This window comes from Felis catus, chromosome B1 (assembly GCF_018350175.1).
Source record: "Felis catus isolate Fca126 chromosome B1, F.catus_Fca126_mat1.0, whole genome shotgun sequence".
NCBI lineage: Eukaryota > Metazoa > Chordata > Mammalia > Carnivora > Felidae > Felis > Felis catus.
Window position 1 is genome coordinate 152,925,554 of NC_058371.1, and position 18,910 is coordinate 152,944,463.

The window sequence follows — 18,910 nt, forward strand, 5'->3', positions numbered from 1 at the left end:
GCATATGTATGTATTATGTCCTTCAAGTGTTCATGAATGTCTCTGAATGGAAGGCTGGGAGCATGAGTGTGTAATCTCAAATGCTGGGCATTTTAACACACATAAGAGAGTTAAATTGCATTGAACTTCATGTATTGGAAAGTATATGGATTACATCCATTTCACACATTATTTATTTCACTATACAAAATTTTTAAATCATAATTTTTGTGGTTTGCCATATGCATGTGTGTAGACATATATTATCTGCATATAGAAAACTATTATTGAACAATTCAAAGAGATAACAATTCCTTATTTGGAAATACTTTATGGCAGTGGGATATAAAAAATGTGGATTGTTTTGAACTCTGCTATATACTTTCTATGTTTCTTCAACTATGCAATAAATATGGATGAACATATATTATGCTAAGCAATTAATATGAGTAAAGAAAATTGATATAGAAGTATGCAACATTTGAGAAATATTTTAAGAGCTACATAAGATAGTTTTTTTCCCAGTATAACTGGGTATATTGATCATAAAAATAAGAAAGGATAATTATTTCTTTTTTCTTCTAGTTGGGATTTTTACACTTCTGATGAGTATCCAGATGTCTTTGTGGGCACAAAAGAAGCATAAGATTTATTTGAAGAAATTCAATTCTTATATGCATAGAAAATCAGCCATGATTCCATTCATACTATAGTAAAAATAACTTATCTTATCTCATATATATAAAAATAGTATATAAATTCACTAAATCAAACTTGGTCAATAGTTGAATATTATGTAACAGAAATTCAAAACAAACAGTACTTTTATTGAATAAAAATATTAAATGGTAGATTCTAGCTAACTTTAGAGTAATAAACTTGAGGCAAATAAAAAGTAGAAACTGTAGATACGACTAATAAAAGATACATCCAAATATTTTCAAGGGATTGGTCTTTGAACAAGATTTTTTTATTTCATTAAATGTTTCATAATACTATCTGCTTAAGACAATTAAAATATCTGAATTATAAACTAAAAATTTGTGATTTTAAATCACCTGAATTTTACACATTTTGATGGTAATTTATTATTTTCTTTATTGTTTAGCATGTTATTGAAAAGTATAATATGTCACAGTAGTATTTCAATTTCTAGTGAAAATTCTGCCAATATTAAAAGTGAAACATAATTTCTCATGAATCATATTTATTTATTCATACATACATTGTATGTTGGCATTCTGAAACTATAATTAAAAATATCTTCTAGACATTATTTACTAAATCATTTGAATATATACTTTGTATCAAAATATATATTTATATTTACATATAAATTATATTTATATGTAAATATATATTGAATTATGTATACTTCAAATGGGCTATATGTGATGACAACATTGGAAATTTTTTTTAATTAAGAGTGGAAATATTTTTTGCTTTATTTTTACATATTTAAATTCCTATGTCCTCTCAAACTTTGTTTGCATATATGTAAGTATGTATGTGACTATGCATATATATTTTGACAAAGAGATGACTGATGTTATAAAAATCAAGTACACATTAGTTAAACATTTTAAAGAAATTCTGAGTTTCCTTATTTTTAAACTGGGATTTTTTAGATTGGTTAATTTCTGCAGCGTTCTAAGTTTTACATAATCAAAATATTCTAATTAAAGTTCTTAGATTATATACATATTTGTAAAATGTTCTTGGTAAATGTAGGTATATATACCTTCTGTGGGTGTTTATCATTAATATATGTAGCAAATTATTCAAGAAATAACAAAAGCACCCCTTTGAAAAGCTCTGTTATCTTCCCTAAATATATAGTGATAAAATATCTCAGAGGAAGACGCATAGCTTTAATTACCTAATACCTATTCAGCAAAATATCATGGACTCATTTGAAAGTATTAACAGTAGGTACTATGAATTAACCACATACACTGAATGCATCTATGTTATCAACCACCTGTGATAATCATCCCTTTGTTGAAAGACAAAGAGTAGTTTATGTTTTCTTAACTGGATTCAGACTGATGCCAGCTCAGGAACTTTGCATATTCTTATAGGATTAGAAGATCTTTGACCAATAATTGCACTACTAGGCATTTACCCAAAGAATATAAGAACACTAATTCAAAGGGATACGTATACTCTTTTGTTTCCGCAGCATTATTTACAATAACCAAGATATGAAACAACCCAAATGTCCATTGATTGCTGAATAAAGATGTGGTATATACATACAATGGAATACTCTTCAGCCATAGCAAAGAGTGAAATCATCCAATTTGCAATGACATGGATGGAGATAAGGGTATTATGCTAAGTGAAATAAGTCAGTCAGAGAAAGACATACCATATGATTTCAATCCTATTGGGGCTTTAAGAATGGGGGGGGGAGAGACATAGAGAGAGAGAGAAAGAGACTCCTAATTATAGAGAACAATCTGATGGTTATGGAATGGGATAGGCTAAGTAGATGATGGGGACTAAGAGGTGCACTTGTCATGATGAGCACAGGGTAATGTATGGAACTGTTGAATTATTATATTGTACACCTGAAACTAATATAACACTGTATGTTAACTATCTGGAATTAAAATTAAAAAAAAAAAACTTAAAACAAAACAAAATACTTCCATTTTTATTACCCTAGGATTTCAAAGCAGGCCATAGGATTTGTCCTTAGTGGACAAGAATAATAATTGTTCTAAGTGGATCAGTAGCTCAGCAGTCACACTGTTGTTCCTAAAGTCTTCTCAAAGGTGAGCAGATATGATGCCTCAGCAAATAGGATACTGCACAAATGAGATGTTCAAGCAGCTAAGTTTAATTGGAGAAAAACTTTTGAAAATAAAAAAATTTCTGCAGGTACAATATGTCTTAGCTTTTATTTCTATATTTGGCAAATGGAAACACGTAAAATCATGTAAAAACATGTAAAATTTCTTCTTTGATAACTGACAGAGCAATATAGAATTGCCTACCAACCCTTCATGATTAATAAAAACAACATAAAAATAGCATTCTAAGTTATATTTTCATGGCTATTCCAAAGTAATGTATAATTTCTCCAAATGTCCTCTACTTTCTGATTTAACAATCTAAAAAATAATTAGACATTAAACAAAATAATTTGTTTATATAATATGCTGTCCCAAATATGTTTCTTTATACCATAGTCTCCCTGAGTGTCAAAATTCTCACCTTATAAGTAAAATACACTTACATCATCAAATTCTGAAATTCTTGTGTATTTTCAACAATAGCGATTTTTTTTTGTCAAGGTGAAGATTCTGGGAATATAAAAAACTTATACATTCCCTGCTTTCATAAAAAAAAGACAAAAGAGGCCCTATTTCTGATTTGAATGAGGTATGTATATACATGATATCTTCATATAAGTGATGTGAGTTTGGTCAAGGAGTTTTGTAGTTTGGGAAATGGACACATTTAATGCTATCAGTAGTTATATCAATTGGGAAATAATTCTAAGATGTTGCCACTTCACAACCAACTTTTCATAATCCACTTATTGATGAATTTGTTAAAAAAATAAATGTCAGCTGTGGGCAATCATAAGAGGAAAAAATGGGAATATGTAGTTCTGCTTTTTATATAGTTTACATATTTAGGACATAACAATTCATTAAAAATATTTAGTAGAATTAATTGAAATTAATTAAAATAAACATACTAAAAATATTATCCTTATGTTTTATTCTTTTATTTACTGCGCTGTTTGGATATAAAGGAATGGACATTACCTCAAGCTGTAAATTCATGTTCAAATTTTGGAACTGGGAACCTGATTGACATGATCTGTCTTCTCTCAGGCCACTTCTCTATTACAATATCTTAAAATGCATATTCTTTCCATTTCTATCATTTTTGCAGAACATACCATTTCTAAAAACAAAGCAAACACCCCTAAAGTCTGAACCTAAAATATATCATGAGGGTTATAAATCTTTTTTTCTGAGAAATACATAGATCTATAAATTTGTGTCCAATGATATCTTTATAGATTGGGTTATTTATTGGTTTATTTGGTATTTTATAACTCCTCTGACACATCTAGATATAAATCAGTTTACAGGGTCTTTAGGAGAATGAATCTATGCAAAGTAGACTAGACCAGATTGGGCAATGAGTCTCATGTAACGTGTCCCTCCATCAAAAATAGAACTTACTATATCTTCATTAATAAAGGCCTCATTCAAAACAAAGGCTGGAAATAAACTTAAGCAGGGGTTCAAAAATATAATCACGGATTTCAGCTTCTATTGTCCAGATCATTTAATAAAATGATTATTATGATCCCTACCAAACTATAGCTTTGCACCTTCCATTTGGAGTGTTTAAGAATGGTAGCCAATAATATATTTAAATTTATGAATGTAATTAATCTTATGAAAGTAAATAAATTAACATCAGAGTTTTCAGACTGATACTGGATTTGTGATTACATATAATACTTTAAAAAATTAGACTTCACTTAATCTAATAATTCCTCTAATAGCTGCTTTTTTTAAATAATTCTGGAATAATACTTTCTCTGATCCCAAATAAAATTTTGCAAATACCACATCTTTATCTCTCACACATTTCTTATAAAAAGTAGCTAGAGAAAGAAAATAATCAGAGGAAAAACAACAAAATTTAAATCAGCTGCTATGCTACTCCATATTATCACAGCATGCCTCTATTCCCCACTCCTCATCATGTCTACCTCAAGCTGCTATTTTAAAGGTGTTTCTGGTTTGTTTGCATGTGTTTTTAAAAAATGTTTTGGCTAATTTTGAATAAAAATAGACCTGTAGTTCATTTTTTCTTTTAGCAAGTTTTGTGTAAACAAAGTTATTCTCTGACTCGTACACACACGCAAACACACACACACACACACACACACACACACACACACATACACACAGAAATTTTAAACAATATTTCTTAAGAGAAAGACTATGTTGTGTCAAATAATTTTTAAGTAAATTAAGCATATTCTTATTTTTTTAAATATGCATGTTTTATCTTTTCTATAGAAATGTTAAGTCTAATGTCTAAGAATAGTCAAATATTAAAATTCAATGTTGTAGTTGAATATCTTGTATACTGACATTTAATCTTCAGTAACTAAATGCATTTTAAAGATATTTTAAGTTCAATTTTAAGTAACTGGCATTCAGAACATGTTAAGTTTTAGCAGCTGATATATTTCAGTTAAAATATTTGTTCTCATAAGATGAAATACAATGACCTGTGAATCAGTAGTAAGGGATCTTTATATTTTTATTTTAATAAAAAAGAAAACCTTTATATTGCTCTTGGATATTAAAGGTGATTACAGCAAATGTTACTTTATAAGCACAATTAAAGGCATTTATGCAGCTTTTGCATAATGATAATAATTAAAAACCATTTATTTTAAAGGCTGCTTAAAAGTTAATTTTCACCCAGGTGCATATTGAAGCCTATAATTAGCCTTTCTTCAGAGGAGGTTTGGTTGAGGAAACACATAAAGGCATTTCCAAAGGCAGAAGTTCACTGCTAAAATGGGATTTTGTTTTTAACTTTAGTTTGATAATGGTGCTTAAAATATGTGAGAACAAATGCTCCGAAATACTTTAAAAAATGAATCTATAACCATCCCAGATTGATTTCATTGAGAAGACATATAGAAGACCTATTTTCATATAATTTGTTTGGGAAATGAAGTCCCATAAGACTGCTACCTGGAAAATTTTATTATTTACAACAAATATAAGAAATTTTCAAAACAATTACAAAGCATAATTTCCTATGTATCTCGTCATTCTACTGGGCTGGAAATCAATGCTATTTCTATAATAAATTCTCACTTAACAATTCATTCTTCCTCTACTAGTGATGTCCTACTTACTATCCATTCACCAGATGGTGCATTTTCTGAAAGCTCTCTCATATTTCCAGACAGAATCTCCAAGTAGAGGTAATCATTACACTTGACCTAGTTGCTAATTTTCAATACAGAATACAATAATATATATAATCCCAATAGGACTTTTTAAATCCAAGTACTGATACTTTAAGAAGTTTATAGAAATAAAAAATAATTTAGGATTTATTATTGTGAAAATCTGACACTAGCTGAAGTTTGTTTACTTATTTCTTTTTTTAAAAAATGAGTCATTCTTTTGCTGTATAATTTTTTAATGTTTATTCATATTGAGAGAGAGAGAGAGAGAAAGAGAGAGAGAGAGAGAGAGAGAGAGAGAGAGAGAGAGAGAGAGAAAGAGAGAGAGAGAGAGAGAGAAAGAGAGAGAGAGAGAGAGAGAGAATGAATGAGCAGAGGAGGGGCAGAAAGAGAGGGAGAGAGAGAGAAAATCCCAATCAGGCTCCATGCCCAGCACAGAGCCAGGCATGGGGTTTGATCTTATAATCATGAGATAATGATTTGAGACAAAATCAGGAGTCAGATGCTTAAGTGACTGAGCTCCCCAGACACCCCTGTTTACCTGTTTAAATATGAGTTTTCCTATCCATAAAATAAGACATTAGAGGTAAATAACCTAGAATATCCTTTCCTAATATTCTTATAGAAAATTGTTGATGATTCAAATAATTGTCAATTCTTATTGTTTTCAAAAACTATATATCATAAAATCCATGTTTGAATTATATGATCGATGTTTACTTTTTATATAGCATAATTTCTACTAATTTGTTAAATGTATTTATTAGTATGAGGTATCCAAAAAGCAGGTCTGAATTTTCCTAAATGAATTAAACATGATTTCTTCTTTCTTGGAGCTTTGTATTTGAGGTATAAAATTAGAATATAACATGGGGCGCCTGGGTGGCGCAGTCGGTTAAGCGTCCGACTTCAGCCAGGTCATGATCTCACGGTCTGTGAGTTCGAGCCCCGCATCAGGCTCTGGGCTGATGGCTCGGAGCCTGGAGCCTGCTTCCGATTCTGTGTCTCCCTCTCTCTCTGCCCCTCCCCCATTCATGCTCTGTCTCTCTCTGTCCCAAAAATAAAAAAAAACGTTGAAAAAAAAAATTTAAAAAAAAATTAGAATATAACAATTAAATAAATGAGTGACAAACTAATTTTAGACTATGATCAATGATGTAAGGAAATGAATTATGTGCTATGACAAAGTTAAGTAATAATATGAGGGGTAAAATGAGGAAGATGGTGTGATCAAGAATTTACTCTGTAAGGGGATGACCTTTTAGCAGACACTCAGAGTATTTAGATAGGTGAAGGACTGAAGAAAGAATATTTTACACAAATGGAATTGACATGTATAAGGTATGGGGACAGGAAAAACTTGTTATGCTTGAAGATCAGTAAGCCATCCAGTATAGATGGAGTGTACTTGGAGAAAGAGTCATGCACATTGAGTTTGGAGAAATATCCTGGATTTTAAAGGTGATTACAGCAAATGTTACTTTATAAGCACAATTAAAGGCATTTATGCAGCTTTTGCATAATGATAATAATTAAAAAACATTTATTTTAAAGGCTGCTTTAAATAGTGATACAGAAATAGTGAATATACATTTCATGTATGGCCCAGTCTAAATCTTATACTACTTGGTATATTATTGTAGAAAATTCAATTCTGCTATAGAATATAAGGATGTATGTATTAAAGGAGACACATAAAGAAATTCCATCAAGGTAATTTCCAAGAGGATAATATTAAGATTTTATTCCAACTGAAAGAAAAAAATATGCAAGGCAATAAATAAATATAATGTGATCTGATATACTTTTTTAAAGTTTTTATTTATTTATTTATTTATTTATTTATTTATTTATTTATTTATTCAGAGAGGGAGAGAGAGAATCCCTAGCAGGCTCCCTGCTGTCAGCACAGAGCCCAAGGTGGGGCTCGATCCCACAAACTATGAGATCATGACCTGAGTTGGTCGCTTAATCGACTGGACCACACAGGTGTCCCGGTGATCTGATATACTTTTAAAAATAGCTCATTCTGTTTCTTATGTGAAAAAAAAATGTGTGGATAAAGAGATGACACAGGAGAACATTTAGAAGAATCCGGTAATATCCAAAGGGAGAAATGCTTAGCTGCTACAGGATGCTCTGGGTCTTGCTTTTGTGTTACAGAGAATGTCTATAGAACATTCTAGATTCCAGGAAAGAGTTGGGGTGAAGGCATGGTGGGTCTAGATTTCGAATCTTATTGGCCTGAATAAACAAACCCAAACCATTACAGTGTCAATAAGTCTAATCTCCTTGTGTGTGTGTACACACATAAAGAGCAAGAGCTTCCCATGCCCTTTGACATTCTTGCATTTGCCAAGCATATCCCTGAATGACATCCTTAGTTAGAATATGGAAAACTTTATCAAAGCCTATGAGGCTGCACAATGCATCTGTGGATGCATCTAACAAGTGGATCTATCAAATCAATCCACTCTAAATCATGGAGTACTATACAGCTTCAAAATATGTGTTCTAGGGGCACCTGGGTGGCTCAGTTGGTTAAGCATCCGACATTGGCTCAGGTCATGATCTCACAGTTTGTGGGTTCAAGCCCCGCATCGGGATCTGTGCTGATAGTTCAGAGCCTGGAGCCTGCCTTGGATTCTGTGTCTCCCTCTCTCTCTGGTCCTCCCTCATTCATGCTCTGTCTCTCTCTTTCTCTCAAAAATGGATTTTAAAAGTTAAAAAAATTTAAAAAAAAAGTAAAATATATATTCTATGAATTTTAATTGGCATAATTAAACTCTCAAATGAAAACTTAAATAAGTAAAATAGAATGTACAAATGGATACTTTATGTAAACCTGTGGGCATTTTACATCACTAAAGTAAAATAAATAATAAATAAATAAATAAATAAATAAATAAATAAATAAAACTGCTAAAGATGATAAGATCCAACTTAAATATTAAGTAATAATATAAAAACAAAAATACCACAAAAAATGTATTAACATATTCACAATTGTTTTGGATTAGGAAGATTAAAACTTTTTTCTTTCTATTGTTCTATGCTTTCCAGATTGTTTTCCATGTACAAGTATGGTTTATTTCACTATAAATTATAAAGTAAATAATTTATTAAACAAACCAGATTCTTTATAAGCTGGTTCCTCCATTTTTTTCTCTAGTGTCATTTCCAAATATATTTCCTTATACTCTATGTGTTCAAATAATCACTAATCAACTTATCACATATTCAACTTTTCAAGTGACTAAGTTTCTGCATACATTCTTTATTTTACAATATGAACTCTTTTAAAGATTTTTAGTTTATATTGAAATTATCTTTATATATATATGTATATATATACACACACATATATACACACACATACATATATATATGTATACCCAAAATGATACATTATTCTAAGTATAATGAATTTTTCAAACTAAGCATATATAGATTATCAGAAACAGAATGTTACCAGCAGCTTTCCAAGTCCCCAACCCAACCCCCTCCTCATGCAACTTTGTTATCACTAACCTCTCTAAAACTCGTGTGACTTCTAATAGCACAAATTAATTTTGCAAGTTTTGTGATTCACTCCTGTGTCTGTTTTTCTTTACTCAATCATACAAGTTTAATAAATATTGTTACATGTATTTTTGTATATTTTTCTTCTACTTAATGTGTGTGATACCTTCATCCTTTTTGGTATTTTTTATCGGTTTTAATTTTCATGGGCATTTAGGTAAATTCTGACTTTAGATTATCACAAATAGTGTAGTTATGAACGTATTAGTACTTTTTTGGATAAACATATATAGGCCTATTAAGTATGTACCTCACAGCTGACTTGCTGTGTCATGGGTAGGTTTATTTTTCAGTTTTAGTAAATACTGTCACAAAGTCCGTTCTTCCAACACGCGGTGTTTTCCATTTTTCATTTGGTCGGGTATATACTGATATATCACTATACATTTAATTTGCATTTTTCTCATGGCTAAAGAAGTTAAGCACTTTTCATATGTTTAATAGTCAAATGGGTGTCCTGTTTTGTAAACTGCTATTTGTCTTTTACCCAAAAGATTGTTGAATTTTCTTTCTTATTGATATATAGAAAATCTTCAGGGATTAAGTTGTTGGGTTCCTTCACCATTGTCTCCTTCATTTACTTCTCTATGGATCTATGAACCTAACAAATATGTTCTCTTGTTCTGTGAGTTGCTTTTCTAGTCCTTCAATGCATATTTTAATAGTAATGTTAACATTAATATAGTCTAATCATTTTTCTTGTATAGTTATTGCCTTTTGTGTCTTTTTAAATGCTCTTTCCCTCATCCAAGGTCACTTATGCTCACTATGCTCTGGAACTGATGCTTTTGTGTTCAGGGTAAGATAGAGGTCAAAATCCATTTATATTGTATAGATAGTCAGGGTCCTAAAACTGTTTATAAAGAAAAAATTTGCCATCACCTTTCAGTTTTATAAATTGAGTGTTTATGTTAAGTCTATGTTAGGGGTTTACAAATATATCCCATTAGTCAGGCTTAGGCTGTTTTTGTTTGGGTTTGGGTTTAACCTTGCACTGATTTTACCTTGGCATTATTTAATGACATTTCCTGGTGGCATTTGTCCTACCTCTTCACATTTCTTCATCTTCTTAAACACTGTTTTGTTTATATTTGGGCCATTACATTTTTATTTGAATTTTAGAGCCACTTTGTAAATTAAAAACTCTCTTGGGATTCAAATAGGAATTATATTGAATTTATAGATTAACTGAAGGAAAATTGATCTTTGCAATATTGGGTTTTACAATTCACAATCTCTCAATTTATTCAGTCTTTACTTTCTATCAATAAAATCATTTCCATGTAGAGATATTTACATATTTCATTAGATTTATTAACAGATATTTTTATCACTATTTTAAATTATAACTTTTTAATCTTCTACATGTCAGGTTTAAAAAAATTATTACCTTCAAAAATTTGCCGCATTATTTCTAATAGTTTTCTGAAGAAAATTTGGATTTTTCAGCAATGTAACTGTATAATGTGCAAATATTTTTTATTTTTCTCTAATAATTACATACATGTACATATGTGTGTATATACATTCTCAGTACAGTAGTGTATGAAATAATGAGAGATAATTTGCATTTTTACATCAGAGAAACATCAATGTTTTATCACTGATTATTAGGTTTCCTTTAGGTTTTTGTAGGTGTTCCTTATCAAATTATGGAGTATTCCTTCTATATTTAGTTTGTTAAATGTTTATAATTGTCAAAGAAGAAAAATTTCCTCTACAGTTCAATGTCCTTCTAGCTGAGCTAAGAATCAAATTGATATGAAACAGATTAACAGGAGAAAATAAAATTTAACAGCAAACATATGAGGAATCCACACAGACATGGAAATTCCAAAGACAGGCAACAAGACTTCCTGAGCTCTGGAAAGGGGTAGGGGATCTGAGGATACAAAGGAGAGAAAGATCATTAGCAGGAGATGAGAAGAGATGTTTGGAAACCAAAGTTGCCCTATTATGTAGATAAGTTTCTTAGTAAGGAGCAATTTCTGTCAATAGCTCTCTTCCTGGTAACAAGCAGGTAATTAAGGGGGAGGTATAGAGTTTTTCCTGAAACTGCTGAGTTTTGATTGCTTCTAACTCAAACTAGTGTTCTTGCCAAAGTGGCTCATCTTGGGACTGCCTGCCCTTGGCACCTACAAGATGGAGTATTGAGTTTTCTCAAATGGTTTTTTTCATCTATTGTAATGATCACATTTTTTTCTTCTTATTCTTTAGGGTTTTTTTCCCGTTCTTTTTTCTAACTTCCTCAGAATGGAGTTCAAATGTTTTTAACATTTTAAATTTTATAACAAATGTTCCACTAACCACAGCTTTTGATGTATCTCCAAAGTTTTGATATATCACTCATTTACTATTTTACATTTTAGTAAGAATACATTGCAATTTATGTTTTTCTGATTTGACTCATGGATTATTTAAGAGTAAACTTGTAGTCTCTCAGAATTTGAGATTTCTTTTATTTTTGAAAGTTGATGAGACTTTGTTACACAGCATATGGTCGAATTTGGTAAATTCCTGTACACTCAAAAAATATGAATGTTGCAATATGTGCACATTTTATATAAGCTTACTAGACTTTCATGAATTTCAGTCCTTTGCATATTTAAAAATGCACAATGCATTATTGATATATATCATAAGCTATTAACATTGACTTATTTGCATATGTGAAATTTGTATGTATTACTGAAAAAAACCCTCAAATTTTAGTAGGAACTTCAATTGCTCTTGTGATGAACCCAAACATCTGCAAAACCATCTTCTATAAGTTCTACATTTAAACATTTTAAAACATGGGTCTATTTTGGTAATATCTATGAGGCTCACTTTCCTTACCTATTCACTATCACAGTAATTTATGCTTTATACAATGATGGGGATAAAATAGGGTAACATTTTAATTTTTTGGTGTATGGCTAAAATTATAATGCTAATCTCTGTTAATTTTCCCAATAGAATTGAAAGGGAACACAAAGGTCATTTGAAATGAAACCCTTGGTCTCCTTGGTGGCTCAGTCAGTTAAATGTCTGACAAGGTTTTGCGTTTGAGCCCACATTGGGCTCTGTGCTGAGTGCAGAGCCTAGATCCTGCTTTGGATTCTGTGTCCACCTCGCTCCCTCTCTGCCCCTCCCCGGCTAGCACTCTGTCTCTCAAAAACAAATAAACATTGAAATGAAATCCTTGTTTGGGTTTATGAAGAAAAGTATACAGTGTGATGGGACAATTCGGTTAGCACGAAATAACTGATGAGGTGGAGGAATTTTTGAAGTATAGATAGAATAAAGAAATGATTTTTAGAAAGGAAAATTCACTAACGACTTGCATTGGCTTTTCCAAATGATATAACAACAAAACAGAAAACCCTTTCCTAAATAACAATATGAACTTCAAAGTACAGAATAAAATCAACAAGTGTAAAAAAATGAAATTTAACCAAATAAAATTGATAAGACTGTTTTTCTTTTCATTGACAACACAGCAGGTTTAAGTTTGAAGTTTGTCATTTATATATGTGAACTGCTTGAGACTGAGTTTAGTTTTTTACTTTTAATGAAGGAATCGATAAATTTGCAATTCTTACAGGAAAGAGGATTAAAAATCGTAATCCATCCCTAAGATCTCAGAAAGACTTGATAGGGCAAAACTATGAAGGAGTATATTATATATAAGAATTTGATTACCAAAATATAAAGAAATATATTCACAGTATTTTAGTTTGTTATTATTTTATTCCAATGAATCTAGGACATAAGTCACAAACCATGCTAAATTGTACAACATAGTTTGCAACTGAAAATTAAACATTAGCTTTTGATACCATTTTAGAGCTCTTTTGGGAATTCAGGCATTTAGTGATCTCTAGGCCACACAGTCCATATGCAGTGGCTGTTAATTATAGCAACATTCTCTCTGCTGATCTAGGAACTTTCTAAAACATTCTCCATATGCTCCAAAGAACAATTTTTCTTCTATTTGGACTCTAATTAAAATTTTAAAAATACCTAAAATTTCAGCATATGAAGTTAAGTTTGTGTGTATGTACTTGTGTGTATAATAGGTGTATGTCCTATTTATGTTTAACTGATTTAGAGCTCCAAACTATGTATCTTGAAGGTTATTTCTTAAAAGTATGTCATAAATTACTCTTTTCTCTATATTTTGTGGTTCTTAATGTTCATATTCTGTGACATTATTAAAACTACTCCTAGTCAATATATATGTTTTCAACAAAATGGATAGAGTGACATATGTCATATGCTTATATAGATTTCTCTCTCCCTTGTTTAAATCCATTAAGAGGATCTCTCTCAATACTAGAATTAAGATTAAGCTGGTCAGCTTCATTTTGTTTTGGTTTGGTTTTGGTTTTTGTTTCCAACTTTATTGAGATATAATGGAAATATAACATTGTGTAGATTTAGGTATACATGTGGTGATTTGGTACACATATATACTTTAAAGTGATTATCAGCATAAATTTAATATATCCATCACCTCACATAATAACTTTCATGTGTGTATGGTAAGAACATTTAAGATTTATTCTCATAGACTTTCAACAGCAAGGTGGTTACTTTGATATGTAGGGTTCTCTATTATCGGGCCATAAGCATTTCAATTTCCCACTCAGCCAAAATAATCACTTACATTTCCTTGATCATAATATAATATTTCCAATATGTCTGCTTTCCTTCATGCATTGTACCTACTTGTAATAAATTGGATCTCATCCTAATTCTTTCTAATACCCAAGACCTAACTCAAAGTTTATCATCTCCAGAAATTCTTTTCCAAAATTTTTTCCTCTAGTAAGTTTTATATTTTCCTTCTCTCTTCCCCTAATGTCATGTGTATGTATATCTATTTTACTTTTGTAGTCAAAATCATGGAAATAGAGTTAGGCAGACAAGACTTCAAATTGTATTCTCATATTTATTAAATGTGTGATATTTGATAAGACTAAGATTTTTAGGTCTCAGTAAAATAAGAACAATAATGTTTAAATCATAGCGAAGTAATTAGCCCAGTTTCTGGTCTATAATAAATAAATGATGGCTTTACCAGTTTTATTATCATGATTTCAGATATATTGTTAACTTAATCAAAGTACTTCCCTCAGGTATTAGAGAATATCTTTCAGAACAGGAACCATGGGATTTTCATCTGTCTATCTAAACTCTAGCACACTGTATGGAATGGCTACTCAAGAAGTGTTCAGTTAAGAGGATTTGCTTTCTATGTTCTCAAATGTGAATTTTAACCTTCTGTTTCTTTGTTTGCCAATAGCAGAAACAAATAACTTCGAAAATTAATTACTCTACAGTCCGGTGTAGTTATTTACAAATACAGATTCTTTAATTCTGTGAGAAGAGATAAAAGTGCATAGGCTTAAAAAGAAAGTATATAAAGACAAAACATTTAAAGACAAAATTAAATTAGCTAAGTAGAGGTAAATTTCTCATATGTAACAAAAGAATAATAATAAAAACCTATTCAACTGGATTATTGTGACATATAAGAATGTACCTTTCAGTTACTTTTCCAATATAATTGCTTCATGTGACTTTCTGATATATTTCAAGTCACTTGTTAAAAGTTGTTATTAACAACTTAATTTTAACTCAGGATGACTTTTCACACCCCAACTGATATTTTTATGATTCAGCATTATGTATCTAGTATCATCTTTGAGTTATTATCTTGTTCTGAACATTATTTGGAACTAGGTAGATTCAAACTAATTAAATACATAAGTAAATGCACAAATAAATGTAAATATATAATTTTAGTATTATTTTCTTACTGCTAAAAGACTAAAATCGTAAGAACTAATCAAAGAACCTAAGTCAGTGTATAAACACTTTTCTGAAATCAAGGTAAGAGTTTACTTGTTCTTATTCAATACCTGTCAAAATTAGGTTGATCTGCCTGTGTATAACTTGGTGTCTTCTATAAGACACAGCCACGTCAATTTACTTCAATAAATTAATTTTACCGCTATCTTGTAGTCTTCATGAAGGTGTGGTTTGGATATAAAGCTACTGTAAAATATTACATTCCATAAGGATTACTATTTAAAAATTTATATATGAATACTAAATCTAATACATACAAAATTATGCTTAAATTAGTAGTAAATACTAAATTAGCTTTTAAAACTATACTTAGCATTTACTAAATTTAGACTTTAAATATGATAAGGATAATAATTTAGAAATTATAGGCCAATAAGCTGGTTCCAGTGGACCTGAAATTAATTATGGGGTATATAAAAATAGAACACATACAATCAATAAAGATTTTAAGATATTTTTCTATTAATATTTAATAGTCATGCAAAACCACTTCAAAAATTGTATTTAAAATTTCAAGGAGGTGGGGAATCTCAGTAACCATGAATTTTTCATTTGCAAAAACTCGCCAAACTACATAATTCATAAATACCAACAACAGACAAATGATAAATATTCAGTGAAAATGACATTCTATGTTGGTACCACTATGCAATTTTACTTTGGCTTTTCACTCTACGAATGAAAAGTTCTTTTACATACCTCTAACCTTTGCCAGTCGCTGGCCACTTTCCAAATTTTTACAGACTATCCTACTAAACTGATTGTTTCTGTGCTGGATATTGAGAATCCAATGTCCAATGTCATTCCATGACAACAGATCTTGATTAGACTCTAAGTTCTCATTTCTACTCACTCTAGGCTCCTGCATTTACTTGATCATTTACATATTTCTCACCAGTGTATCCTCTGTGAGTTCAGAGAATCTTCTGTTTATTTTTGTGTGTGTGTGCATTTTTAGCATTTGAATATATATAATCTCTTAATAAAGTAACCTCATTACTATCCAACAATGTTTCACTAAGAAAAAAAAGAATAAAGGGGCGCATTACTCTTTTGGCTTTTTTTATATTTTGTTTTAAATAGCTGTTTCTTACTGCCAGCAGATTCTCCACATCTGTGATTAAGCAGAGGTAAGTGTATATATATATATATATATATATATATATACACACACACACACACACACACACACACATATATACATACATATATACATACATATATATATACATATATGTATATATACATATATATATAAGTATTATATATATATAATTACTTGTCATGATTAAGCATTTATAACTCAATTAACATATAAATTTAAGGTTAACTTAAATGTAAGTGAAAATAATGATCTGTCTTCTAGTAGTACCAGCCTTTGAGTCAACTAAACAGAACAATATGGATCCAAATTAAATATTCAAAATGTCTCTTGAAGGTGTTTGTTTAATCCTACTTTTACCAGCCTTCTTCATCATTACAATTAAATGTGTTTATATATATGCACACATGCACACATGTATACGTGTTTATCCCCAAATGAACAAAATCATAAAGCTATGAAATCACCTTTGAAGATAAATTGATCTGATAACTTCTCTATGAAACTTTCCATAACCTGACGCTCTCCTATACTCTCCTCTTCTCACAAGTTGTGGTTGTTTCTTATATACTTATTCTCTATTATACTTAAACACACTCTATTATATCAGTTGATACACCATACATCATATTATAAGTACTTACCTTCTTGCCTTAATAGATAGTATATTCTATGTACTTCTTGCAGGCAAGAATCAAGACTTAATCATCCTTATATGTGTAGTCATGAGCAAAAATTTAAGAACACTACAGGGGTTCAATCAACAGATTACACATCAGTAAGCATTCAGTTTTAGAGGTCTTTCTTTTTTTCTTTATCTTTTTTTTTTTCAATTAAGGATACTGAATCTAGAGTTGCTAATGTGAAATGAGTTTCTATTCTACAATAGTATATAATTCAGATGAATTATATTTTCTTAGCAACTGTTACATAGGGAAAATTTCAGTTTTAAAAGACTGACAATTGGACTGCCATTCAGTGATTATTGAGACAAACTGGTCACTTCCATCTACCTGAACTTGATTCATGAAAAAACATTAAATCTGGTCATGTGCAACAGGCTACTGAGAAATGCAGAGCAAAGCAAGCAGTTTTATATTGAGGACTATAAAAACATATGTGAGAAAAAAATCTTAAAATTTTCATACTTCTAGTGCGAGTATAGAGGATGATCACATTGCTTCTACATTGTTATTTGCAAATAATAAATTATAAAACATTATACTTCTTTGTTATCTTCTTGAATGATAACAAGAAGTTTGTCCCTGAGAAACACAGAGAACAATACTTTTTCATATATTTCAAAAAATGGAAATAAAATTTTATTTCTCAGAGCACTCAAATATCTTATTGACATATACAATTTACAGATAATTTATAACATAGGAAAAAAAATACAGCAGTAAAAAATAGACAAAAGATAACAGTCCCTTATGGGGTTCTTTGATGTATTAAATACACTAATGGGCAGGGGATATACTAGGCAGTTGCTAAAATGTCAAAATAGTAGTATATATTTGTGATATTGAATGGAAAAGCAAGGCAGCATTAAAGTTAAACTTCAATATAATTGCTAATTCAACATTTTGTGTCAGAAATTAATGATACAGAATTGAAAGGTTAGATGAAATTAGATGAATATATATATATATATATATATATATATATATATATATTTCTACTTATATTGGTGATTAACATAACATATTCCATTTTTGGAGCTTTGGTCATTGTGTGTGTGTGTGTGTGTGTGTGTGTGTGTGTGTGTGTGTTGAGTCTTTCTGACTCATTGCATGGAAGTGCTTTTTTTTTTTTTATCAAGAATGATGGTGGAAATGTCAAGATAGAATTGACACAGCTTTATTGATAAAATATATGTACATTAGAACTAATTAGTTCTCCCTTTAGTCCATTGAATCACATAGTTTCTCTTAAGGACAGGAAGACTTAAAAATCAAGAGAATAGGGTTAAGAAATAAATGAAAAAAGGGGTCTGTGGGTGGCTCAGTTAAACATCCAATTCTTGGTTTCGGCTCAGGTCATGATCTCACAGTTTGGGAGGTTGAGGGCCTCATAGGGTTCTATATTGAGAGCCCAGAGCCTGCTTGGTATTCTCTCTCTCCTTCTCTTCCCCCTGCACTAGCACTTTTGCTCTCTCTCACTCTCTCTTTCTCAAAATAAATAAATAAACTTAAAATTAAAGAAAAGAAATAAATGAAGATGTATTTATTCTTCTGTATCAACAAAGAAACCTAACTGAAAAAGCAGTACCACTTAATATAACTTTAAAAAACATTATAAAAGACCTGAATATGAACATCCAAGAAGCTCAATGAATTCCATGTAGGATTATTTCAAAGAGACTCATACCCAAACACATAATAATCAAGTAGTGGAAAGACAAAGAGAGAATCTTT

The 18,910-nt window shown here is 30.4% G+C and overlaps 1 protein-coding gene across 3 annotated transcripts in view; it reads left to right on the forward strand.

The window, feature by feature from the left end:
- The window catches only part of TECRL (trans-2,3-enoyl-CoA reductase like), a 122,576-nt gene that overhangs the window by 95,624 nt on the left and 8,042 nt on the right, over nt 1–18,910 (forward strand). Inside the window, exon 12 of one of the 3 annotated variants that reach the window (XM_045056288.1) lies at nt 565–2,868. The exons of 1 other annotated variant lie outside the window; for it this stretch is intronic. In XM_045056288.1, the coding sequence (XP_044912223.1) occupies nt 565–692 (128 nt within the window). In that variant the 3' untranslated portion in view covers nt 693–2,868. Of the gene's footprint in view, nt 1–564; nt 5,966–18,910 lie in introns of those variants that run through there. One more of the 3 variants, XR_006597037.1, reaches the window with a different exon arrangement.